A 26,993-nucleotide genomic window follows, 5' to 3' on the forward strand; every position below is an offset into this window, starting at 1 on the left:
CAGCCACTGAGCTGCTGGGCTTGGAGCTCTTCCTGCTGGCCTTTCTCCTCTTGCCTGACCTGGGTATCCAGCTGGGGAACAGCGGGATACAAACCTCACCATGCAGACCCCAAGGGAGCCGCAGCAGAGCCAAATCCAGTCCCTGGGAAACTCCACCTGCTCACTACACTCACTCTGGTTTCCAATAGGCATGAGGACCAACAGCATGTAGGAAACATCCCTGCAGGGCAAACCAATGCTATCTTGCAGAGAAATCTGGTAAATCCTGTCAGCCATGATGCAGCTCGCTATGAAAACATCTTACCTCTCTGCTCTGGGTCTGCTGCAAGCATACAAGAGCACAAGAAGTGTTGGGGGAAAACTCCTGGCACAGCATGGCTGGTGATGGGGGACTGCCCAGGGCAGGAAAACAAGCTCAAATACTGCAAGCTGCAAAGATACTAAAGAAGACAACTTGGCTGCTGCACAAGCAAAGATTGATAACAAGAAAATTAAAAGAAGGCCCAGTGCACACTTCCTTCACAGGTACCCAGCAATTTTTGCCATCTGGAGCACCACTTCCTACCAAAAGACCAGAGAGACCTCATGGATCCAGCTGGATACAATACTCCTCTTCTGACAGAGCAGCCATTGCAAGGCTGATGGGGCATCTGCTGTGCCCTGCTGCAGTGCAGGACCAGCCAGCCCTCACCACTGTGGGTCCAGAGAGAAAAACAGACCTCTCCTGAGGGAGGAGGGATGGGCGGCAGTGAAGAATCACAGAATCTTTTAGGTCAGGAAAGACCTCCGAGATCAGTGAGTGCTGCCTTTGACCAATCACCACCTTGCCAACTAGACCACAGCACTAAGGGCCACGTCCAGAGGTTCCTTGAACACCGCCGGGGATGGTGACTCCACCACTTCCCTGGCCATCCCATTCCAATGTTTGACAACCCTTTCCGTGAAGAAACCAAATTAGAGTTTCCAGACCATTTCCCTGTGTGATGCTGACATGATATTTTCGTTGCTAGAGAGGATTCTGCACAAAGCACTTGGCCCCTGAGCTCACAAAACAAGCCATGAGACCTTGCTGTGTCCTCTGAGCCGACAGTGCCCATGACCCACATGTAAGGTGCCCATCACATGCATTCATGGATGGCAAAATCTCCGTCATCAGTGTTTCCTTGAGGAAAGGGAATGACATTGCCATGAGGACACTCATTAAAAAGAATCAAAACAAGATAAAGAGCCAAAGAGATGAATCCTGTGCAGGAAGCATGGGGACTGGATAAAAATGGCCTTTTGAAGGCTCAGCATGGACACATTCCTCCTCACAGAAAAAGAGCTTTGAAAGGCCAGCTGGGTAAAACTGCAGAGTAAAGGAGGAAAGAGGGCCGATTTCGCATATTGAAGGCTTGTTCAACCAACGAATTTTAAAAGAGCACAGCCTCTGGCAGGTTAAATGTAAATACACAATAAGACAGACAGAAAAGAGTATGAAGATCAATTTGCCGTTACCATAAAAATGAACGGTCCCTCCTTCAGGGTCCCTCAGGGTCCCTGTTTCAGGAGCAGCAGAGTCTGCAGGACCATGAGCTCACAGAATCACAGAATTCCAGAATGTGTCAGGTTGGAAGGGACCACAGAGGGCCACCTGGTCCCACCACGCTGCACATCCTAGAGCACATGGCACAGGACTGCATCCAGACAGTTCACAAGTATCTCCAGGGAAGGGGACTCCACAGCCTCTCCAGGAAATCTGTTCCAGTGCATGGTCACCTGCTGTAGTGGTTTGGCCCAAAATACTCATTACTGTTTATCTTCCGTGAGATAAGAATTAGGAGAAACGCAAAGCAGGCACCAAACTTGAAAGAATATAAAGAAGTTTATTAACAGACCTAAAAGAAGGAAAAAAATTATACCACACCTTCAGAACACTTCTCCTTCCCCCACCTTCCTCCCTTCTCCCACTGACAATGTAAAAAGACAACCCTTAAGATGTTCAGTCTGTTTATCACTTCCATAATAACCTTGTTCAGTCCATTTAGAAAGAGGAGTCTCTCTTGTCCATGCTATGAAAACATCACAACAAGACAGCCGCCTGGGTTGGTTCTCTGCTCGCATGTGAGTCCCTTCTCACGACTTGCAGCTTTTCCCACAACTGCTTTTGAGGGTCCACTCTTGAAGTTTTTTGGGGTACAATTTTAAGGTTGAGCCATTCAGAAACAAAAGTTCTCTTCACCCATCTCTGGGAGCATTTCATCTCTAAGAACAGAGGCCCTTCTCCTTCCCTGGGAGCAAAGGGTCCTCCTCATCTTCATCTCTAGGACTATCTCTGGGAGCATCTCTAGGAACTGAGGTTTTCTCCTTTCCCATTTGGAGCAAAAGTCCTCATCGCTTCCATCTCTCCCTGTTCAAACTTCTCATGAAATTACAGCTGTGTCAGCATCTGCTTATCTCAGCGCAGGTGCTTTTGCTCTCAAGTACAAGTGGAACGCTCCACCCCCCATGCCTTCATGAAATTACAACGGGTACTCTGATACATCATAGCTTTACAACAGAATTTCAGCTTTAAGCATCTCCTCTTTCTCTTCCCTCAGGTTTTCAGCTCTTCACAGCACTAAAAGGGTTAATCTCACCTTGGCCTTGCAGCTGGAATTTCGCTTATCGCTGTTGGTCACATGATCTCTGCCGGACAGCGGTGCAGCTTCAGCTGAATCTTGGCCGCACTGGAGAAGGGGAGTGGCCCGTCTGCCCACAGCAGGGCTGGGGGGGGGGAGGGTTCCGTGGGTGGAACAGGGTCCATCGGCTCCAGGATGGCCGTGGCCCAGCCTGGCCTGGCCCGAGCAGGGCCTGGGCTGGGCCTGCTGGCCCCCTACAGGGCCCACAGCCACCTGTCCCAGCACCGGAAACGAGACAGACCTGTGGGGGGAGTTTGTCTATTCTTAAGTGTGGATCACAGAGGCGGTCACAACTTTAAGTGGCTTAAAGAATTGTCCATATTCAAACAGGCCAGCTGATAGGTTCTGTCAAGTCACAGAGGAAGCTGTAAGCACCCCTTTGCAAGAACATCACTTCTGGGACTATGCTTGCTAACCCATGACACCTGCACAGTGCTCCTCATATTCAGATGGAACTTCCTGTGCCTCTGTTTCTGCCCACTGCCTCGTGCCCTATGGCACAAAACCACCGAGCAGAGCGTGGTCCATCCTCTCACACCCTTCAGATACTTGTACATATTGATGAGGTCCCCTCTCTGTCATCTATTGCCCAGGCTGAACAGACCCAGCTCTCTCAGCCTTTCCTCATAAGAGAGATGCTCCAGTCCCTCAGTCACCTTCACAGCCCTCTGCTGGATCCCCTCCAGGAGCTCCATGTCTCTTGTGTACTAAGAAGCTCAGATCTGGACACGGCATTCCAGATGCACCTCACTAGGGCTGAGTAGAGGGGTAGATTCATGTCCCTGACCTGCTGCAATGCTCTTCCTAATGCACCCCAGGACACCATTGGCCCTCCTGCCCACAAGGGCACTGCTGGCTCATGGACAGCTTGTTGTCCAGCAGGAGCCCCAGGTCCTTGTCCTGCTTTCCAGCTGGTCGGCCCCCATTCTGTGCTGGTGCATGGGGTTATTCCTCCCCTGATGCAGGAGATGATCAGCTGAGGACAAGCCCACGGCAGAACAAAGCAGAGGACCATTACTATTCAAACCCACTGCAAGCAGGTTTGGAAGGGCTCCCATCCTGCAAGTTTTTCTATGCTTGGTCTCAAAACAAACCTGAAGACAAGCAGCAAAACGACCCCTAAAGGGGCTGAGGTGGTGGCAGAAGAGCAGGGATATTTTCTCCCAGTTAGCAATGGACAAACAGGCCGGGATGCATGGCCAGTTCCTCAGCAGAGGGGCAGAGCCCTTCAGGCAGGCAGCACAGGCACTGGCACTGCTCAGTCTGTGCATGAATCAATTAGGGAAGGGTGTAGACACTGAGGTGACATCTTCTGCCAGCACCATGTGTTTAGGGTAACCTGATTTCTAAAAGCTGCCAAAAGACCTGCCAAAACTGCTTATCAACGAGATGACAAATGAGATACGAGGTTGATTTACACAAAGGAAATAAACTGGGGCACTGCCAAGCTCATGAGCTAGGTCCTGCTGCTCCAGAGAGTGGTACCAGTTGTCAGGAAATAATAGCAAAACACCAACATCTCCATGTAACAATGTAAATCTGTACACACGGACAGTGTGTATGCTCCTGCTCTCACAGATCCCCAAATGGAGACAATCCAAGGTCTGGGAAATCTTCTGCACCAGGACAAATTGGTCAGGTGGGAGACATTGTTGCCTGGAAAAGAGATTGTGTACAGCCAGGGAGGATAATAGTCCTTAAATGCATGGAGAAGGTTCAGAGGGAATAAATACATTCTTCACTGCCTCTTAGTAAAGGAGTGGTCAGCAGCTAAACTTGCCATGCTCCAGCAATCCCAGAGCTTGTAGTGGGCTGAAATATTATTTGGGAGAGGGAGCAGGCTTTACTGGGCATGTGCTAGGCATGAGCTAGTGGAGAAGCCCAGGCAGTGTGTTTGTCTTCCCTGCCAGATGGATCTGTGGTCCAGCTTGGCTCTGATGTGTTCAAAATGGGCCACCCTTCTCTGCAAAAATAACTGTACCCTGAAGGCCAGGGCAGGAGGAGCTTGGAGCAGGACCAGCAGTCATCTTCCTGCCTTCAAAGGAAAGCGATGCCTGATTTTCCCAGGGCTCATGGTCCTCCTGCTTGCCCTGGGGCAGACAGAGTGATAAAATGCTGGAAACCCAGAATCCATCCCCTCGTCTTCAGGGATACCATAGGCATTCAAGAGGCTGCAAAAATACCTCCCATGCTCCATCCCAGTCAAACTGGGTGTCCCTCCACCCCATCCCAGCATCATCCTGTACATCACCCAACACGCTGTAGCTGAGACCTGCTGCAGGCACCTGGCAAGTGCCCCATTTTTCCATCCCCGTGAGGTAGGCAAGGCTTTGGATTTTGGAGGTAATGAGCTCATGGCAACAAGCTGAAGCAAGATTTCTGGCTGGTGCAGCTAGCCCAAACACTCAATTAAATGAATCCACTCTCAGTTGCAGTGCTGGGCAGCTCACAGCAGCATGGTTGGTCATGCCTCCGAAGGAACTTGTGCCAGTTTTGCCTGGACAGTAACGCCTGGATCAAAGGAGCTTGTGAAAGAAATTAAACACAGTGTAGATAGGTTCCCTGTGCCTGTCTGTTATAAATACACACCAAAAATGTTAGCTTTTAGGCTTAAATTCTTCTAAATGAGCTATTATTTCAGCACAGCCAAGTGGTCAGACTAGATTCTTGCTTTTGTATTTTCATGATTAAAGACAATCTGACATCTTAAATGCTTCTGATGTAGTCCAGAGCTCTTTTCTGTACCTAACCAGCCACAGCCCCCATTCCTCAGCCCTAATGTGGAGCAGTGAGAGTCTTCAGCTATTGATCACGCAGTCCATAACCTTTTCTGAAAAGTGGCTACCATCCTCACAGAGCAGTTTGGGCTTTTTCAGGACATCTGTGGTGCTGGAGGCGTGGAGATCATTGTTGCAGTGTGGTCAGGAACAGTGCTCATGCACTTTCCAGGCCAGTACATCCCTCTCAAATTAGGGTTCTTCTCTTTCAGATTAGGTGTTTAAATTGGTAAAAATGCAACAGACACCCCTGAGATGCTGCTTCTCAAAAGAAGCAGGGTGATCATGAAGTTCACTCTCTTGGCCCCAGGATGAGGCATTTCTGGGGTGGATCTACCCTCTTTTCAATGCAGGGAACCCTGAGGAGACTGTTCCCTCCACCAGGCATCTGTCCATGTGCTGCAGCTCCTGGCCTTGCTGAGCCCCATTGCCAACCTGAGGATGAGGATGATGATGGTGAAGTTCAGCACTGTGCATTGCTGAGCTCCTTCCTCAGTCTCAGCTCGAATACCCTGGGAGCAGATTCCACGAGGATCTGTCAAGAATCACCTGTTTTGGAGGAAGCGATGACAAACTTTAGCCCTGAGGATCCAACCTTCTACATCACTTGAGCTCCAGCTTTCTCAGCCTGTTTACCAGGAGCTAAATCCAACTGTGACACAGACCAGAGACCGCAGCTGGCAGAATCAGACCCTGACAGCAGACCACATCCATGCAGGGTGTGCAGGAGGCTTCATCTGAACACAAGCCCCTGGCCCCGTGCTTCAAGGTCACTGGCAGGGCAAATAGTTACTCACCATTTCTTTTGGAGTAGAAATGCAGGAAGGGTCAGGACAGGCAACAACAGCCCAACTGCTGCAGGAAAACATCTTCCAGACCAGTCCGTGCACACAAGGTGCTGCAGGAGGTTGGTCTGCACCTGCCAACACTGACAGAAAGGTTAAGGTTAAGCAGGACTGTGGGATCCCATTGGGAAATGGTTTTCCCCGGGAAATCCATGAGATGAGCTGCAGTGGTCCACCCTGGGTGTCTTTGAGTGGCAGCCATGGAGGGTGCTAGAAAAGCACCACTGAAAGAGAAGCTGAGCAATGAGGAGGCTGCAGAAAAACTAAACCTGCCCTGTTTTGAGGTAGACACAAACCAGGAAGGACAAATATTTCCAGAGCCACTCCACAGTAGGTAGGCTGTAAATGCATCTGTTACTAATGTTATCGATAGCAAGGTGCCACAATGAGGGGAAAGCCCCTTTCCCAAAAGTTCCAGGGGTCAGGCACTGCAGAGAAGCACCTCTCCCCACTGGAGGAACTGCTGCTTCACTCCAGATACACAGTGCTGGAAGCAAGAGTAGGATCCAACCCTGCAGCCCATTTAATATCAAAAAGAAACATCTGTTCTTTTGATGTATTAAAAAAAAAAAAAAAGCCAACCAAAAAAACCCCCCAAACCAACGAAAAAAGAAACAAGCCTCAGATAGCAGCCTGAGTGGCTTCTTGAAGATTTGGATTTCTTTCCCCTTTTTACAAATGGTAATTTCAGGCTGATGAAAGGAGAGTAACGTGACACATTGACTACACAAGCTGTCTGCACAGAGGGAAAACAGCTGATGCCCAGGAATGTGGGGTGCTGCTCCAAGCCTTTCCCACCTACTGATACCACATCATTGCCCTGGGCCTCAGTTTCCCCCTGTGAAAAAGGATTTTTGTTTCTGAAAAAACAGGATCAGGCAAGGAGGTGGCCTGGCAGCTATTTCTCAATGTGCCTTCAGTTCTCAGAGGACATTTCACAAGGCAAGGCTTCCTTCTTGGCACTTTCTTAGCTTCAGGAAAAGCCTCCAGCCTCACCCCTTGGCAGGGAGATTTCTCTTTTATCCTGCCCTTCAAGTCAGGCAGATGATTTTAGCAGACTCCGATCCTTAGGAGTCAGAGTGCAGCCCACCAATTCACTTTGACCACTCTGCTGTGCAGGGATTCGCCACAGCCCTCCATCCCCATGTCCCTGTCCTGGTCCCAAGAGACACCCACCCTCTGCTACCAAAACTGAACATCAGAAACGCTGCAGCTTGTTTTCATGTCCTTGGGCTGGTTTGTTTTTCCATGGGATATTTTTATTCTTGCCCTGATCCCAGTCATACTGGGGATTTAAAGTTTCAGCCAAAGCAATAAGAAGTAAAGAGCAAAGAAAGGGAATTGAGATCCAGAGCATTTCAATAAATTAAAAGGGAAAAAAAGTATTAAAGGATAAAAGGAAAAAAAAAAAAAAAAGACATAGTCCGGCACAGAGGAAGCAAAGCAATCAGAGCAAAAGCTGTCAGCTTTGCCAGTTCCCCTTTGTTCGCAGATCAAATTCACTGCCTGTCTCGTCCAAAACTAACAACTCCTAAGTCTCCCTCATGCTCCCTGGGGAGGTGTTTTCTGTATTGGAAACAAATCTATTTTGACACTCCTGATGTTGTTTTACCCAAATTGCCCTCTGTCAGGCTGCGTCTCTCATTTCCCATTTGTACCACACCATGCTCCTGGTTCAAGCCCAGTTCCAGGTGGTGCTGGCATCAATCTGGGCTTGCAGTGACCCAGACAGAGGTTACTTCAAGGTTCCCTGCCACCAGGTCCCTCTCCTACCCCTCTCTCTGCCCTTGGGGAAAATCTGGCCCAAACGAAAGTTTATTTGGCAACCCAGTCCTGGATTGTGCACAGGGAAGGGTCTTGGTGCTGAATTCCAGCCAGCAATGTGTGCTCAAATGTCCTTTCCCTGCAGCACTCCAAGGCTCTAAGAGTCAGGAAAACCTGAATTTTCCTTGATGGGGTTTTTATCCACACTGTAACAGGGTTTGCCCACCAGACAAGGGAAAGAAATTAAAAAGCTTTGCAAGCAAAAGGATGGAAGTCCCAAAAATTCATACTTGCTGCAAAAACCTCATAGCAACTTCACAATTAAGTATCTGACTAATTCTTACAGGAGCCTTCCAGGTGGGAATTTCAGATGGTCCTGCTCTATCTGTGTACCTGAAAGGGATGATCTCCACCGTGGGAGGAAAGTCTTAAAGCATCCTTGCCGCAGCAGTGACCTCCCTGTGTCGAGACAAGAGGTTTGTAGGTCATCTGTAGGAATGGTCATGCAGGATTGTCCTCTGTATGCAGTTAAGGGACTTAAGAGATGTTCTTGATGTACTTGAGGTGTCAGTGGTACTGAATTATGCATGCTTTGGGGGCTCAGGTAGGATCATGGCCGACTAGGCTGTAAAAACTGAGCAAGATAAAGTTTGGCAGAGTTTCCTGGCCCAGCTGAAGACGCAACAGCAGGAACCCTTGTGATGGAGACTCCCATCACCACCAGACACTGACCAACCATCCTGTCCAGCAGACTGATCTCCCCACACAACGTTTATCCTATGCCAACCCAAGTAAATTAATTAGTTGGCTGTTTTTCACCTGTAACACTCTGAGTTGCTGTCCAATGCTTGATGCACACACCAACAAAGCTTTTCTCCTGCACACACCCCTCCCCAGATGGTTGACTTTTCATCACCCAGAGCCTTCCAGAAGAATTAGGATTCTTCTGACTTGTTGCAGGCCCAGCCTTGCTAACCCACTGCCCAGTCTGGTCTTCACTGTGTCCCAAAGCTATGGGGTTTTGACCTGGTCCCCCCAGGCACATTTTGCATCTGATCTGGTTTCACCAGTGTCCTGCAAGGGTGTGGATCACCCCCTTCATCTCCTATGGTCTTCTATAGAGATGCGCTCAGTGCCAGTAAGGCTGAGGCAGAGACTGTAACGAGGAGAAAATTAAATCATGAAACACTAATAATTATCAGCATTCCAATTAGCTGACAGTGATGGCAGCCAGCCACTAAAAGCTGGGGGAGGAGGGCCAGCACCCCTGCAGCTTCTGTCCCTCAACGGGCATGGAGCTCATCTTCACCCTGCACAGATGCATCCCACTCCGAGGGCAGCCATGGGGACACACACGAGGACAACTTTCTCTCCTTTTCCTGGCTTTGAGACAGCATTTCACAGCTGCAGTTACTGGACTGGGGTTGTGGAGATCTGTGTCGCCTTGTCTGCTTGAGAGCTGTGCTCTCCTGGTGAGTTGCTAACAGCTAAGGGATAAGGAGGAAGCAGAGAAGCCAGTTTAATATCATTTTCCTTGTTATTATCTCTCGGCTTCTCCCCAGCAATTTGCTCAAACTTGTGTAAAACTCCTTGCCAAACAAGCCCCTGCCCAAATAGACCTTCATGTCTGCAGGACTCTATTTATAACCGAGATCCCATTTAGCAGATAAGCCAAGGGAATTCAAGCAGGATTTAAGCTAAGCAGTTATCTGTGACCAGCGGCCACAGTGCGCATAGCGTCAGATTTACTGGGGATGTGGAAGGCGGAGGCACAGGAGAGCAAACAGCCTCTGGAGCAGCCAGCCAGAACCCCGAGGGATGCAATCACTGGTGGCACAGGCACTGCTCACAGAGACTTTGTGAGCAGCCGAAGAACAGCGAGCAAACCCCTTTTCCTGGGATCTGGAGAGCGTCCTGCACACCCTGGGATCCTGCAGGTATCAGCACCACTTCTCCTCTCCTCCCCCAGCTTCACACCACCTTCCCAGGCATGTATTGCTGGCAAGGGTTTCACTTGTCTTCCCAGATAGATATTACAGCCTAAGATGATGCACTTAACAGGGTTGTGAAATCTGCCATAAAGTTTACTGCCCTACATCAATATAATGCCCTGCAAAGTTAATACGGAGGTACCTATTTTATAACAAGGACAAATAAAAACATATCCCATTAGCCCACGGCATTAGGAGCTGCATTTCTGATGGCCAGGTGCTGCAATGAAATGGGTGGAGAATATTAATATGAGTATTATGGAGCTATGCACATGTACATACATATATATACCTATATAAAAATGAGAAACTATTGAATTTTCTCAGATGTTCTGTAGTGTTTGGAGGGCTTCATTTCTATGCTGCAGGAGAGATTGGCTGCAGATCCAGAGACATTTCTCTGCTATTACACCATGTCAATTTTTCATCATCTCAGAGGTCCTTGTCATAGAAAAAATGGGTAAGTTTAAATCGATCCAAGATCAGAGTTAAACACCTGGACATAAGTGTGGCAGAAAGGAAAAAGCAAAGAGGAACCAGTTACTTCCCATCCAAAGCAGTGGCATTGAGCTCAGTCATTCAGGACAGAGAATTTGAGAATATCTCTGGCCTCTCTAGGGAAGTAGGTGGCTCCTAGAATTAAAAATTCCCTTGGTACCTGTGGGTATTTCCATGCTGAAGGGCAGTGAGATGGAGCACTGTGCCCCTCAGCTGTTCTGTACTGATGCTCAGGGGGTGCAGCTGGGAGACTGAGCATCCCTGGGATGAAATGGGGCTGCAAACCCAGCAGTGGCAAGCTGGACCCAGCCCTTGCAGTCCCAGCCTTTCACCAACACCCAGACAGGCTCCAGCCCAGCACAATCAGTCTGCATGCCCTCAGCTCCCCTCTGCCTCTCCTCTGGACATCCTGGCCAAAGATTTTTGGCAGGCACATTCCTGATTTCTCCACTTCCAGCCCCAGTGTGTTCCTCTGGTTCAGCTTAGCTGCAGCTCTTGGGAGAACCAGTGAGTTTTCCCAGGATCTGTACCAGCATCTTCCTCAGAGGCCAATAGCTGGCCCAACAGCCATCTAGAAAGGACTGGGTGACAACCATGGCACTGCTTCTCACCCCCTGAGAGTGGACAAGAGCACCCCAGCTTCCCAGTCCGTCCATGTTTCTCTGTGCCCAGGTACACCCACAGCATCATCCCTGTCCCAGGCCAATCACTTCTCTCTCTCCAGGCACCACCCCTTCAAAACAGGAATTTTTACAGATATTATATTGGTTTGGTCCTATTATAAAGTGCTGAAAGATGTGAAATAAAAGGTATTAAATGCAGTCAAAGAGTGGAAAGACTGTGTCAACTAGACTTGCAGGAGTGATAAGAGGTTTTGCTTGTTTTCCATCCGTATGAAAGTCTGCACGTGGCACAGTCTGGAGAGAACAAAATGGGGAACAGGAACCAAACCCTGCTTGTGTCCAGCCTGGCAAATATGAAACGAAAGTCTTATGATGTGGTGAGCCCCCACTGGAAGCCCGAGAGATGGATAACATCAACCTGCAGCTGAATAAAACATTTAAATCCTCCGATAAGAAAAGGCTGTGAGGAACTACCTATACATCACCACCACCTGCTGGGTGCCTTGGGAAGGAGCCTCAGACACTGCCACCCTGCCAGGCAAGGCCACCCCAAAAAGCATGAGAGACCCCACAAAAGCAGCTGCCTAGCTCTCTGGCAGGTATGTCAATGGAAGTAGAACAGTCTCACACTGGCAGTCTGCAAGCACCAGGGGTTTAAAAGCATGTGTGAAGCCAATCTCTTTTGTTAATGCATGAATCCCAGGCAAAATAACAGGCAGCTGGTGGAGGATGGGATTAATAAAGAGTTAAAGAAAGGTAAAATAATTAGGGTCCTGCTCGTGGGGCATATGGAGAATGGGGCTTGTCAGAGCAGCTTGCTCTAATTTTTCATGGAGATTACGAATTTTAGTGGAGAGAGATAATAGCGTTGCTGTAACGTACTTAGGCTCTTGTAAGCCATTTGATCTGCCCCTGCCTGACACTCTGACTAATAAACCAGAGCGATAGCAAATCGACATGCCACACGAGATGTGCAGGAAAGCAGCAAACGAGGACATCCAAATGGGATTAAAAAGGGGAACAACTGCCAATAGAGTCTCTCCTGGGGCATCCCACCCATCACATATGCACATGGGATGCAGGAGGGATGTAACCCTCCTGGGAGTGGAGAGTATGTGGGCTGCACTGACCATGTTGGCCCCTGGCTGGGGGCAGCAGCTCTGCAGAGTACCTGGGTGCTGCCCCATGGGATGTCCAGCTCACTCCTTGGGCTGTTGGAGCTGAAAATCTTTTTGCAACCCCAGATGTAAGGCAGGATCATGCCAGAGCAGAGGCACACTGTTTTTCTCCAGCCCCAGTGAACGTGCATTGCCAGGATTTGGGTCTGGGGAACGTGCCAGTGTGAGACTCTCCCAGGAAGAGCACTGTGGATCACACCCAGCAGCTCTTCATCCCTGCTGTGCCTTCACAAATCCAAATCCTCCTGCCTCAAAGGCCCTCAAGCATAACTAGAAGTGGTTGCTAATTAAAGGTTTACACTAAGGCCTCACCAGTGGGCTGCCCTCCTTCCTTGGGAAGCTACACAGAGTGTGATAAAGGCATGAGAGGTGCTAAACGGTTGATAAGGAGAAACTGGGGAGTGCTGTGGTGGAGATCCAGGCTGTCCCATCTTACCTCCCCTTCCTTGCTGCCTTGCAGCACTGGACTCTCCTCACCAGCAGCCCCAGAGAGCCACCACACCAGAGCTGCCCCCAACACCTTGGTCATTATGCCCCAGCTTCTGGCACCAAATTTGCCACACCACCCCAGGCATCCTCCCCAGACCGCCAGAGAAATCCCAAAACCAAGTCCTCTCCCTCTGCAGCTGACATGGCCCTTCTGCTCCTGCCTTTTCCTTTGGGAAGTGCCAGGCACTTTGGGCAGAAACACTTTTTCATCCAGAAAATACCAGTTCATCAAAACACTTCCTAAGAAAAGGTCACTTCAAACAAATTTCTCTTTCCAAAAACCTTCTGGGGAAGAAAGAAAAAAAAAAAAAAGCAACATTTTAGCTATCCTGTTTCAACAGCTTTAACTGAAAAATAAATCTTTCCTCTCTCACCCCACCCAGGTGCCAAATGATTTCATTTGGAAATGCGAGATTGTTATCTTCCTTAAAAAAAAAAAAAAATCAAATAGAAAAGGGTGAAATCAAAAGAAAATGTCTGGAAAAAGTTAAAATGAAACACTCCACTGAGTCCAACGCAGCAAGTGGGAGTTGGGTGGCATTCTGCCAGGTTCCCTGGGGTGGCTTTCATCCCAGTTCAGGGCAGGAGAGGATTCCCAAGTCTTAACAAGAATCCCAGGACAGTGGAGCTGATTCCCATGACCCATCCTAGCACAGGCTTTGCAGGACACGGTGACACTGCCAAACATCTTACAACCCATGAGCTTGCCAGGAGCAGAGAACCCACAACTCGTGACATGTCAGAGCAGCAGAGCTTCAGAGGCCGAAGGTGGCAATGGAGCCAAGGGACCCCCAAGGGGCCAGGTGTCTATGGGATGCAGCATAGCCCCGATACTGGGATGGGAAATAGGGCTGGTGTTTCCCTTACAGCTTCCCCACATGTGCTCACAGTCCCCCAACAGCATCCCCAGCCCTCAGCTGTTACAGTTTAGGCTGCACGGGGAGCAGGAATGCCAGCAATCAGGCATCCAGAAGGGAATCCAGGCCCGGTTCAATATTGAAAGAAGAAGGGCTTTGAAAGGAGTACGCTCATTTCCCTGTTTCGTCCTTTGCCAAGAAAACCAGGAGGATAGAGGAAGGGGCGAAGGGGTGGGGGGAACAGTGGAAGAAATGTCTTGGCTTGGCCCTCCCTGCCTTTTATCTTGTGGGCAGCCTGCCGAGGCAGGGTCTTCCCCCTGCTGAGCCCGCTGGCAGATCAAATGAAAGGAAAGAAGAGTTATAACCCCCCCCCCCCCAGCAGCCTCCTCCCTTCAAGGAAAAGGAGAGGAGGAAAGAGCAAATGGCCCTGTGATGCCAACAGTTCACACCCCAGCTGGATGGGAAACATCATGAAAAGTCAGCTTCTCAGCATCCATGGGGGGCGAGGAGATATTCTCCCCAACCAGCAAAGGGAAGCCCAGAGACATCCACATGTGGTTGGAGGGTGGGCCGTGTCCCCATGGAGGGGACAGCACTGCTCCATGGCCTTGAACCAAGGGGGAAGGTCACCAGTGGTCCTGGCAAGCATCTCCAACAAGGGTCCCGCTGTGCCTGTTCCTCCATCATGCCAGACCTTTCAGAGCCAGCTTCAAGCAAATAGCTTAATTAAATGCCTTTATTCCAAGGACTCCCTCTGTGTGTTTGTGTATTTGTGGATTAGCAGTTAATACAGTAAGAGGCTTTATTGTAACTAAATTGATTTTTTCATCTTCTTTTTTTCCTTCCTTCTGTATGCTTTTGTCCCCTCTTCCCACTCCCCAGAGTGTTCTCCCTCATCACAGGGTTTCCCATGCTGATCCTCACCTTCACTGCCAGATGGAACTGATAAGGGTGTGGTGGTGAGGAGATCGAAGCAAGAACCTATTCATCCAGGTCTGAGGGACTAATGACATTGAAGGCATTCTTTTTTTAGGGTAGACACCTAAGTAAGTGAGCATTGGCTGTGTTATTGTATGGGGGAGAGGAGATCCTTGCTGTTAATGGGGTGTTTGCCTTGACAGGGATGGACTGCACAGGCAGGGAAGGGAAAAAATCTCCAGCCACCCCAGGTCCAAGAACACCATATTTCCCAGGGTAAGGAGGCCACAGAGGGAAACTTCAACTCCAGCCCCATCTGCAGACCCCTGAGGATTGCTTGGCAGGGTCTGTGCCATCCCACCATATTCTTCTTTCCAGTGCAATTCAACTTCCCTACATTATAGTTAAATCATTACCAGCCTGTAGCATGCTGACCCCATGTATGACTGCAACATATCCATGTGAAGTTAAGATCAAGGAATTCCAGACTTTGATAGCCCATCACCCAGTATGTCCAGACTACTCCAAAAGGGTTCACAGTGTCCACAGCTTCTTCTGTGGTTAATTAAAAATTCAGTAAATGCAGTTGTTACACAGTCTGGGACCTGGATGCCCTTCTGGGTCTCCCAGGATGGGCACAGACCTGAGCTCCACTTTCCTTCCTTTTTTTCCTTTGTGTTTTTCTCTTTCCTCCTTCTTTACACTCTGTCTGCTCCTTCCTGCTTTCCCTCCTTCTCTCTTTCCTCCTTCCCTCCTGCTCTCCCCTTTTGCTCCCTCCTTCTTGCCCCATGTTCCCTGTCTTTGCACAGGCCAGCAGAGCTGCCTTCTTGCCTTCCCCTCCCTGGGCAGCGGGAGCCGAAACCATAATTAAACTTGGCTGGGAGGAACATGAATCAAAAGTCTTTTAAAAAAGAAAAGAAACGAGGGTACCTGTGGGATTACGTGAGCCAGAAAAATGCAAAGCCGGCTTCCAGCCGCCCATAAAATAGATGCCGTCTCCTTTCCCATTGGCAGGGTTTGGCTGAACACAAAAGGCTAAGAAGAGGATTTTTATGGGAGTTATTTATAGCCTGAATGAATAGTGGTATGTCTGTCAGAGTGTTTCTGCCTCTCAGCATGAGCCCAGGGTGCCAGCCTCGCTGGGTGATACCACACTGGGTTTGGGATGGCACCTGCAAACCCGAGACCCAGGCAGACCCTCCTGCAGGGACAGAGGTGACAGCAAAAGAGGATAAATCAGGACAAGAAGGGACGGAAAGGCTAAGGGTAGATGCTGCTTGCCCCCAGAAGCTTCATCTTGGCCAATGTCATGCGCACCTGCCTGGTGACAAGCAGTGAGCTGTTCCAGCCCACAAGCCACCGCTCCAGGTGGATATCCCTAGGATACCCATTGTTTCCCCCTCTCTAACCTCTTCACTCCTAGCCTGGCTGCTTTTCCTCTTCCCTGGTTTGATAGAGATATCTGAGAAGCCTTCCCCCCCATTTGCACCAGGAGCTGGCGCAAAGATTCATCTCTTTGTGAACGAGATCAGTTTAAAATCATCCCCAAACTCCATGAAAAGCTCAAAAGTTGGCAGTTCAAGAAGTACATTCATTAAATAAAGAGGGGAAGAAAAAGAACAGGCAGAGAGGAGGGGGAAGAAAAAAAGATTACCTTGCTGAATTAATCAGGCTTCACTGTAATGTTCAGCCTCAGATTTTATTTCCTGTAATAAGCCCATTAATACGGGTGTCTATAGCAGGGGGCTTTTAGCAGCAGGCACCATTAGTGTAACGAGGAAGGGCTAATAGAGTTTTATTGGAATTTTTACTCCAACATCACAGCCTTTTAAAACAGCTGTCTCAATAGGCATTATTATTCTGATTAACATTTAGACAGCACAAATCATAGTGATGCCCTTGGTGTCCCACAGGTTTTATCATAATCATTCCAAGTTCCTGATGTGTCGGCTAGTCCTTTCCAGGGCGGAGGGAATTTTACACCCCAGCAGAGGCTGGGGGTCATTCCTTTTCTCCTGTGTCAATGGACCTGCTACTTCTGAGGTGACCTGACGGGCTGTGATGGAACAGGGTCCTGCTGTTACTGAAGCGCATTGGAAGCAGCTGGAACCAGACAGATGCTTTTTGAGCATCTCTGATACCAAGAGGGATTTGAAAGCGGGATGGGAAGGGTTAAAAAGCAAGCTGGCATCCTGGGGACCCATCCTGGCTTCACTCTCACTCTGTTTCTTGCCTGTGTGAGAATTAAATATTTAATTTTAAAAATTAAATCAAAGATAAATATTTTTTTAATTGTGTGAATTAAATATGAAGCCAGCAGTTTGGGCGCACTAACCCAGGGGCTCATTGCACAGCACTGCTTTGGGGCAGCAGCCAGTCCCAGGGCTGGAAAACCTTTTTCCACAGATCTGCAAGACCTGGGCCAGATAGGACAGAGGAATCCCAGCCAGAGGAAATGCAAGGAAGTCACACTGAGGGTGTCCCAAGGATCCTATAAAAGCCCAGAGGCATCTGCAGGGCTGTCATGGGGGCTCCCACTGTCTGCTCAGCCAATGGGGTCTGTCCTCTGTGCAACTGATCCTGTTTGAGCCATGGGGAAACTGAGGCACGAGGCGGGGGCAGCACCTTTTCTGCAGGGACAGCACAGGCAGCCCAGAAGCCCTGTCTCCCCGCCCAAGCATGAAGCCATGAGGGAGTGGAGCAGCTGAGACAGAGACAAATGCGGGCAAAATAAGCGAGGGATTAAACACTAAAAGCAAACAGGCTGCAAATGGACTTTTAGCTTTTATTTGTCAAGTTTTGTTTCATGAGGGCGATTTATGAGGACATTTTGTTGTGGTTGAGCCTGTCAGTGTGCGTGGGGAGCAGCAGCTGGTTCATCCCTGCTCCAGCCATATCCTGTGGGGCTCAAACCATCATAGGTACATTGAAGCAGGTGGTTTGGCTCGGAGCTGGGCAAGGGAGCCCCAGGGGCACCAGGAGGGCTGGAGACCTACTAATTACTTGCTTATTAGCATCTAATTAGTATCTCTCTACTTCCTCCTCTCTCCCAAGGGCTCTGCTTCTGCCAGGAGTCACCTCACACCCCTGCACACCCCAGGGGATGATTTTCCACCCTGGATCCATGCTGGCATTGCAAGGTCGTGCTGTTCCTGGGGCTTTGTAGCAGACTTCTCAGCATCACTCATGATAACTGCCAAATATGCAGAAATTTCTTCTCTGAAACATCAGGACGAAGGGGGATCCCTCCCCACAGGGCAGGCACAGATGTTTGTGAGCTCTCACAGCTGGCTCCAGCAGCAGGGGTGTGCCAGACACAGCCAGGGTGCCCAGTCTCAGCCATGCCAGATCCTGGGCACTGCAAGGGCTCCAGCCTTCTCCCAGCATCTCCACTGCTGGTGGGTAACTCCCTTTTGCAGTCAAAGATTACCTTCCTTTCGGCTGCCCCTATCCCAGACCAGTCCCCTGTTCTCCCACCCACACCTGCTCCCCTCCCTCCCCAGACAGTTCTGTTTGGGTTTAATCCAGCTGGAATCTGGATCCTCCTGTTGTTTCTCTTGCTCTAAACAGAGGCCACTGACTCTGGGATGGGGTCCCAGGATGGGAAAGGCTCAAACCTCATGCAATGACAGGTCCCCACTGCCAAGAGCTGAAGCCCCAAGGTACCTCCTCAACACCAGGCACACAGGAAATTTGGGGACCCAGTGCTTAGTGACCACATGGATATTGCAACGTGACAGTATTTAATTACCTCCATTATCAGATGATTAAACAACTATATTCCACCCTTTGGGCTACCATCCTAAAGTCCATGCAAAGCTTGCTAGGCAGCATCCAGACATCCCATTGTGTCCAGCTGGGACCAGCAGCCATCCCACCACTCATGGTCCTTAAGGGCTCTGACAGTGCCTTGCTGGAAGGAGTCAGTGACCATCAGGAGAGGAAAAAACACAAGCTGTCTGAAACATGGGCAAGCCACCTCCAAAATTGTTTCCTGCTGGTCTGAACCCTTTGGAAAGTCCCTGTCAAGGAAGCTGCCAAACCCAAGGAAGATGCACCATGTGGCCCAGGACAAACTGGGTGCTGTTTGCTGCCCCAGCTGCTCCTGCATGGCCAGCTAAGACAAGATCTAAAACGGATCTGGGTTCTGACTTCCATTCTCCTGGCACACAAAATCTCCCCACTGCATGGAGCCCGCCTGCTTCAGGGCACCAAAGGGTTTAGCATCTGCTTAAAGTTATTAATTGTTTTCATTGTAAGCGCCTGATGATGTCTTTTAAATAGAAATGGGAGGGAATTAGTCTTCTCCCCCTTCCTGTTTCCCACCCTGCTCTCCTTCCTTTCTCTTTCCTTTCCTCCATTTCCTTTCCTCCATTTCTTCCTTTTGTCCTTCCCCTCTTCCTCCCTAAAAATTTACTAATTTCTTCCTTATTCCATTGCCCAAACCCCTACTCGGTCACAGGCAGCAGCAGACAAGGAGAAACTCCACAATAAGGGCAAATCCAACAGTAAAACTGGAATGGAATGACAGCCATTAACCTGGTACCAGGAAGGACAGTAAAACTGCAGCATGGCAGCAGCCAGCAGGCCTCAACTCGTAACTTTTCTTTCTGATTAAAGCACACTGGTCACAGATTAACTTCATTTGCTCAATATTTTACTGTGTCACCTGCACTGGAAGGCAGGGGGAAGAGGAAGAGGGGTGGGCACAATTGGGGACTCGGGATCTGCAGCTTGGCTGCAGCTCTGCAGCCTTTGGCAGGTGCCAAGGACATGGACACTCAATCCAAGGTGATGGACATGCCTCCAGTAGTTGCCCCCTACCATAAAGTGCTCATGCCAAAGGTCTCTGCCCACCTGGGCAGCGTCCCAGCCTGGCATCCCAGGGCTCACCCGTGGCCACAGAAGGAGTCAGTGTCAGAGCTGGGGGTGCTCTGGGCTTCCCAAACATGCAGCACAGGCACGATGATGGACACAGCCACTGCTATAACCAAGGCAAGAACACTGTCTTGTTTCAGTAGATACAAAGCCCCAGGAGCTTTGGGGAAGCCACATCCCTTGGTAGATTGATCCATTTCTTTCAGTGGCATTAGAAAATGGGATGGAAGTGAAAATAAATTCCTGGCCATACCCCCTCAAGCATCTCTACATCTCTACATCCCCCACTGGGTGTATCCCTTGCCCCTTGCAGAGCACAGGATGTGCCAGCCTGGCGCCAGCTGCACTCCCAGACCCATTCATGCACCACAGAGGGTGCAAACACCTCTACAGGACCCTGATGGATTTTAATTCATTAATTCCATGCTTGAGTTCTTCTCACTCTCCCCACCACCTGTCCTGTTCACTCTTCCAGAGCAGGGATTGCAGAGGATGTATCTGCCCTCATGCTGGGAGATGGAGACTCAGGACAAGGATGACCCAGTCACAGATATACTTTTCCCAGGATTTCTGACAGCTCCCCCGCAGAAATGAAACAGTATCGAGAAACATCCTTATGGGGAATCCCCACAGGCCTCAGCTTCCCTTTGATGCTCCCAGGTAAAGAACAACAGCTGGGTACCCGACAGGCCCTCCACTCCATCTCGCCTCACCAGCTAGACTATTTTAATCTCCCTGAAATAAATCACTTTTTAATTACAACTGGCCTGCAACCACCAAAATATAAAAGGCTTTGGGGCTTTACAGCACACCAGCGACGGTTCCTGTGAACTGCAATGCCTTTCCATCCCCAGCAGCTCCATTTGCACCAGCCTGATGTCTCCCTGTGCCATGGGGAAGGCTCGTTGCTCCCTTCCAGCCTTTCATACTCCCTTGCACAAGGTAAAAATGTGAGGGCAAGGGGAGACTGGGTCTGTTGTGAGGAAGTGGGGGCTCAGTATAACCAGGGTCGAGCGCTCACACCTGGCTGTACCCACTCCTCCTCCTCTAACTGCTGCTTTCACCCTGTTTCAGATTTCAGGGGGGATTTTGTTTTAATTAAAAAAAAAAAAATCTCAGGCCATCTCTGAGATCTTTTTAGCAGCAGGTAAACTGGAACAGCTGGTACCTGCAGCAGAGGGCACCCTGGCACGGGCACCAGCCCTCCTCAGCATGCACTGCCTCCCCAGCCTCTATCCTAAATCACAACACAACAAACAGGCTGTTCATTAGGCGCTGTTTAATTAAGCAATATGGATCCTGCCTCGATATTTACAATCCCACTTGCCCTGATTTATTGGAGAGAGCCTCGTTTTTAAAGACGGCGACTGTAAAGTTTAATACCGCTTGACTTAACTGCGAGTTTCATTTACGGCCGCGGGCCGAGGCGCGGCAGCCTGGGCTGGGAGCCGCCGGGCCATTAAATCAGAGCTAACTGCGCGTGCAGGGAGATGACTAGCTTCGTTACAACTGCTTCGGCGGCTAATTACCCCGAGCTGCATTGCCACACTTAAGTCAATTTGCTGCCGCTTTCCCAGGACCCTGGAGAATAAGCGGGGAAGTTGGGAATTCGGTGCGCACGCACTTGTTGCAATGGCCAGGACTGAGATCGGGGTGGTGGGGGAGACCAAACAGGCTCTGCTTGTCCCAGGACGAGAGAAATCAGTTTGCAAAAGGCCAGATGCCCAGCTGGGCAGCCCCGATGCCCTGGTGGGGGATGCTGTGTACAGTGATGGCTCCATGCTCAAGCCACCTGCTCCTCCCCGGAGCCTCGGAGGTCAGGTAAGGGTCAGTTTGTGGGCTCTGGTATGAGGCAATCAGGCAGAAGGATAGGACCAGCATGTAGGAGGGCATTCAGCATCACAGCCAGTGGCTCTGAGCTCACACGAGCCAGGAGGCTCGTCCTGTCTGTCCCAGCCCCATGGACATGGATGGGGGAGCAACGCACGGATGGGGCACAGGGAACACAGCCCTCTGCAGGAACTGTTGTCTTGGACATAGGAGGAGAGCATTTCTCTCCTTGCAAGGTATTTATAGCCCCCAGGAGCTCACTCTCAGATTTGACAGGGAGAGGGGGTCTCATTAGAGAATGAAAATGGCTCATTAGTGACAAATGAAAACTATTCGTGAAGACCTGAGGGTAGACAGTGCTTGGTATCTTCCCACACCAGCTGTGGTGGCATCACTGCCCATCGCCTACCCCTGTACAGTCCCTTTCAGCCCCTGTACAGGGGCTTTCCTGGAGGAGAGTACAGACAGAGGTGAATAGAACATCCCTCAGCTCCGCCCAGGGACCAGCTGCCACTGTCCCATACCATGGGTGGGCACAGGGAAGGGGGCAGCAGCATCAGGAGGAGAGCTGGACTCACTGGCAGCACCCAGGTCAGTGATGAACCAGTCCCTGGCTGCATCCCAGTAGTAGGCAGCATGAGGGCAGCAGCCCCAGCCAGAGAGGATGAAGGGGAACAGCTCCAGCGCTGAGCATCTCAGCCAGCAGCCTCCACACAGCAAGTTTGCCAGGACTCAACCCTCTCCCAGGAGCTGGCTGAGCCTCGGACTACATCCATTTCTCCTCCCCGTTTCCTACTCCTCCACAAGCCTGCAGCACTCAGAGACAGACTCAGAGCTCCCCCCAGGGAGGAAGAGGAGGCAGCGCAGGGACGGGGACAGGAGCAAGAGGCATTGGGCTAACAGCACATCATCCCATGAACCCCCAGTGTTACCTCCCACCAGCAGCTGGGGGTCTTCACCAGAGACCCCAAACCTCCCAGCTAGGGCTGAGAGCCACGAGAGCACAGGTAGAGGCACTTTGCTTCCAGGTTTTATTGTCCAGGGGGGTTGTGCCCCTCCACGGGGCAGAAGAACTTCAGTCCCACCAGTGAGACTGGACTGGTAATGAGGGCAAGCCCTTTTGTGGTGATAGGAGCGTGCCATGGGGGCAGAAGACAGAGCCTGGGATGGTGAAAGAGACAAGGAAAAACATCACCTACATGAGGATGCCACGGGATTAGGCCCTGAGTCCCCAAACCGGCAAAACCAGTCCCAAAAACCAGCCAAGCCGTGACAAGGTTCAGGAGAATCTGGGAGCTCAGAGGGTTCGCAACTGACGTGAATTCTCAGCTCTCACCACTCCCAGCTGACTCCTGGCCTTACTGAGCACACCAAATGATACAAACTTAAACATCTACTGTTACCATAGCACTATCAAACCCACCACTAAACCACGTCCCTAAGCACCACATCTACACATTTTTTTAATACTTCCAGGAACAGTGATTCCACCACTTCCCTGGGCACTCTTTCAGCGAAGAAATATTCCCCAATATCCAACCTAAACCTCACCTAGCGCAACCTGAGGCTGTTCCCTTTTGTCCTATCATTAGTTATCTGGGAGAAAAGACCAACCCCCACCTGGCTATGACCTCCTTTCAGGTAGTGGTGGAGAGCAGTAAGATCCCCCCCCCTCACACTCACATCCAAGGGCTGGATGCTCTGCTGCTTCCCATCACACCTCCTCAGCCCTCTTCTTGTAGTGCACCTCGGGGAGGCTCCTCAGGCGCTCGGCTGCCTGCAGGGCACAGCACAAGGGACAGCCATGGGCTGTCACACCCTGGCACACAACCCCCTGGTTCCCCCAGTCCCCCTGGGCTGCACTCACCTGCTCCGGGGTGAGGTCCCTCTGTGCCTGTGCCAGCATCTCGTATCCCACCATGAACTTGCGGACGGTGGCAGAGCGCAGCAGTGGCGGGTAGTAGTGGGCATGGAGCTGCCAGTGCCTGCAGTCCTCCTCCAGGTAGGGGCCTGTGGGGGCTCCTGCCAGGCATAGAGGCACCGTGTGAGCCGCAGGGAGGGGACAGGGATGCGGAGGAGAGGATTGTGGAGCCACACCACTCACCATGCCAGCCCATGGAGTAGGGGAAGGAGACTTCGAAGAGGTTGTCGTACTTGATGAGCAGCCTCTGCATGATGGAGGCCAGGTCTGCAGAAAAGTGAAGTGATTCACACCCCGAGCTGGCCAGCAGCTTGCCAGGTATGCAGTGGGGTCACCCGCAGCACCTCTCCCTGGGTGGACACGAGTGACAGGCAGGAGGGATGCACTTGGTAATTCCTGCCCCTCCCCACTCATGCAGGGAGCCCAAGCAATGCAGCAGGAGAAGCCCCCCACAAAAGCAGGGAACAGCCTGTGCTTCATCACCCCAAAAGGACACCAGCAGTGCTGGTTGTGCCCAAACAACTAGCTCTCATCCTAACAAAAAGGGATGCCATTCCCCTCCTCGGGTAAGCCTGGCAGCCCCCACCCCAAGGACATAAGCCTTCCACCACCAGCACAGCTGCCCCCTAACAAAGGTCAAGCCCAAAGGACATGGGATGGGGTACAACAAGGCTCAGAGCCACTTACTGTCCCTCTCGCTGTCACTGAGGTCCTGCAGGCGGCAGACGTGGCGGCGGGGCAGCAGCAGGGTCTGGTACGGCCAGGTAGCCCAGTATGGCACCACAACCAGCCAGTCTGCATTCTCCACCACCAGCCGTTCCTGCAGGGCACAGAATCACGGAATCAACTAGGCTGGAAAAGACCTTTGAGATCATCAAGTCCGATCTATGACCTAACATCACCTTATCAACTAAACCATGGCACTGAGTGCCACATCCAGTCTTTTTGACTCCACCACCTCCTGGGCAGTCCACTCCAATGCCCAATCACTCTTTCAGTGAAGTTTTCCTAATGTCCAGCCTAAACTTCCCCTGGTGCAGCTTATGACTGTGTCCTCTTGTCCTGTCCCTGGTTGCCTAGGAGAGACCAACCCCCACCTGACTACAACCTCCTTTCAGGGAGTTGTGGAGAGTGACATGGTCTCCCCTGAGCCTCCTTTTTTCCAGGTTAAACACCCTCAGCTCCCTCAGCTGCTCTTCATAGGGCTTGAGTCCCAAATCCTTCACCAGCCTTGCTGCCCTTCTCCAGATGCATTCGAGCACCTCAACATCCTTCCTAAATTGGGGGCCCAATACTGGACACAGTATTTAAGGTGCGGCTTCACCAGTGCCAAGTACAAGGGAAGAATTACTTCCCTGGTCCTGCTGGCTACACTATTCCACTATTCCTGATACAGGCCAGGATGCCGTTGGCCTTCTTGGCCCCCTGGGCACACTGCTGGTTCATGTCCAGTCGGCCGTGGAACAGCACCCCCAAGCCCCTTTCTGCCCGGCCGCTGTCCAGCCACTCTGTCCCCAGGCTGTAGCACTGCAGGGGGCTCTTACACGAAGCACCCTTACACGAAGCACTTGATGGGGACATAAACAGTCCCAATGCCCCAGGGCACTGCTGGGCACTCCCAGGGCCCAGCTCCTGGGGGCTGGGGAGCCCACCCTGGCACACAACCAGCTCCCAGGGAGGGGATACGGACGACATCCACGCCTCCACCTTTCGGCGAGCCTCCTGCTCAGCATACTCCAGCAGCATGGGCACGCCGTGCTGGCTCAGGTGCTGGCGCTGGGTCCGGTCCTCCAGGCGCGCCTCGTTCGGGAGGAAGCTGCTGGCCCACACCTGGGAGGGACATTGGGACACAGGACTAAGGTACCCCTCACTTGCAGGGGCACCCCTAGTCACGCTGCCCATCTGCCGGTCCCTGCTGCCACCAGGTGGAGAGTCTTGCATGTGGCAGCGACAAGGGACAGTCCCCAGAAGGGGAGGGGACAGGACACACACAGGGGTATTACTCATTGCAAAAAGCTTCTGGACCAGGGCAGGGGGGTTGCCGTTCACATCTGCCCTCGGGGTTTATTGTAGGGTCACCACAGGGACTTGTAGTTTAGCCAGGTCACAGGTGGGACAGCCTCACCTGGCAGTGGGGGTGCGGGTTGGAGCAGCCCATCATCGCTCCCTTGTTCTCGAAGATCTGTGAGAGAAGGAAGAGGTGCAGCCAGCAGGTCCAAACCATAGGGCCCCCACTACAGGCCGTCTTGGTGTCCCCGGCACAGCAGGGAAGCAACTCACAGGAGAACAGAGCCTCACAGCCGCATGGAAACGCTCAGCAGGGCACAAAGCAGGGACAGGAGACCCACACACAACTAAGATGGTCCTAATGCCAGGTGCTGCCAGAGTACCCAGCGCTGGCCTCCCATCTTCACCCACGAAAGAGCAGCCCCCACCAGCCCCACACCTGCACCCAGGGGTAGGAAGCACCCAGCTCGGTCGCCAGCTCTGCCCACGCATCGACGACAGCCCGGATCTCTGGCAGGGACATGAGGGGCAGCGTCAGGTCCGACCAGGGGTGGAAGCACATCACCTTGCTGTGGAGGAAACACGCATAGCTGTGACTACGGGTGTCTCGAGACCCTCAAGGCCTTGCTGAGTGCAGTGGGACAAGACCCCCAGAATGACCCCACCTGAGCAGGTGTGTACAGAATAGGTACTACATGAGGGGACCAGTCCCAGTCCAGCACCATTTCACAGGTTTTCAACAAATTGTGTCCCAAACCCGCTGGAGCCATGGAAGTACTTACCACACGCCCCGGGCTGGGGCAGCTTGAAACAAGGGGTGATCACTGTCATCTGGGGAAGGACAGAGAGTGGGCAGGGAGAAGGTGCTGGGCCAGCACCCAAGCCTCTCCAGGCCACCCTGCAGCAGCCCCAGGATCCAAGTCTGGGGGTCCCCAGCAGCTTGCTCTGCTCCCCAAAGTTACCAGGCTCTGGAGCATCAGGCTGAAGTGCAGGGAAGTCATTTGGGAAGACGAAAGTACCCTCATACTGGGGGTTCACCTGCCGGGGTGAGAGACGGGATGAGTGTAGGAGGGGGTGGCAGGGAGAGCCCGGGCCCCTGTGTCCCTGGTGGTACCTCGCCGTTGGCCCGGGTGGCTCCGGGGCAGAGGGGGTTGTCGGGGTCCCAGCGGGGCACATCCTCGGGGGGCGGCTTCTCCAGCTGGCCCTGCCACGGCCGCTTCACCCGGTGGGCCGACACCAGCACCCAGTCGTCCCGCAGCGGGTTGTATCGAGCGTGCTGGTGCTCTGCGGGGAGCGAGAGCAGCGGGGCGTCAGGCGCAGACCCCCCGGCAAAGGAGGCGCACGCTCCCCACCCACCGCGCCCCCTCAAGCGGCAAGCAAGACGGTCCACACTCCGCTTTATGCCCTCCCTCAGCTTCACCCCTTCCTCCCTGTCCCCAGCCCGGGAGCCCTGCTGCTCTGGACGGGGAGGATCCCCGCAGCTCCCGCTTCCCGGGGTCGTGCTGGGCTCCGCCGGGAGCCTGGAGGGAGGGATGGGGGAAAGCAGCCCCATCCGTACCGCTGGCACGGAAGCGGCCACCCCTCTCCTCCGCCCCCGCCGGCGATGGCTCCATGCCGCCGCACTCCCGGAAACCCGGCGGGACCGGCCCCTTGAGCCTCCCGCCCCGCCCCGCCGCGCCGGCGCAGCCGCCCGGGCCGTGCGTGGCGTGGCCGCGGCGGGGGCGGTCCCGGCCCGGGTCCCGCTCCCGGTGCCTGGG

General features: G+C 51.9%; 1 protein-coding gene across 6 annotated transcripts; it reads right to left on the reverse strand.

The window, feature by feature from the left end:
* Positions 1-3,008: 3,008 nt before the first annotated feature.
* On the reverse strand, positions 3,009-26,886 carry GALT (galactose-1-phosphate uridylyltransferase). Of its 6 annotated transcripts, none has more exons than XM_039567399.1 (12): positions 26,795-26,886; positions 26,351-26,520; positions 26,199-26,274; positions 26,019-26,067; positions 25,802-25,805; positions 25,355-25,411; positions 24,937-25,059; positions 23,917-24,049; positions 23,413-23,579; positions 23,176-23,330; positions 6,235-6,365; positions 3,009-5,986 (listed from the first exon to the last, which is right to left on the reverse strand). In XM_039567399.1, the coding sequence occupies exons 1-11, from the start codon at positions 26,847-26,849 to the stop codon at positions 6,266-6,268; spliced, it is 1,089 nt and encodes a 362-aa protein (XP_039423333.1). In that variant the 5' UTR covers positions 26,850-26,886; the 3' UTR covers positions 3,009-5,986; positions 6,235-6,265. The 6 variants fall into 6 exon arrangements, with proteins under 6 accessions (XP_039423333.1, XP_039423329.1, XP_039423328.1 ...); XM_039567395.1 differs by having other exon boundaries at positions 23,413-23,496; positions 25,676-25,805; XM_039567394.1 differs by having other exon boundaries at positions 25,676-25,805.
* Between the last annotated feature and the right edge of the window lie 107 nt (positions 26,887-26,993).

Source organism: Corvus cornix, chromosome Z (genome assembly GCF_000738735.6).
Source record: "Corvus cornix cornix isolate S_Up_H32 chromosome Z, ASM73873v5, whole genome shotgun sequence".
NCBI lineage: Eukaryota > Metazoa > Chordata > Aves > Passeriformes > Corvidae > Corvus > Corvus cornix.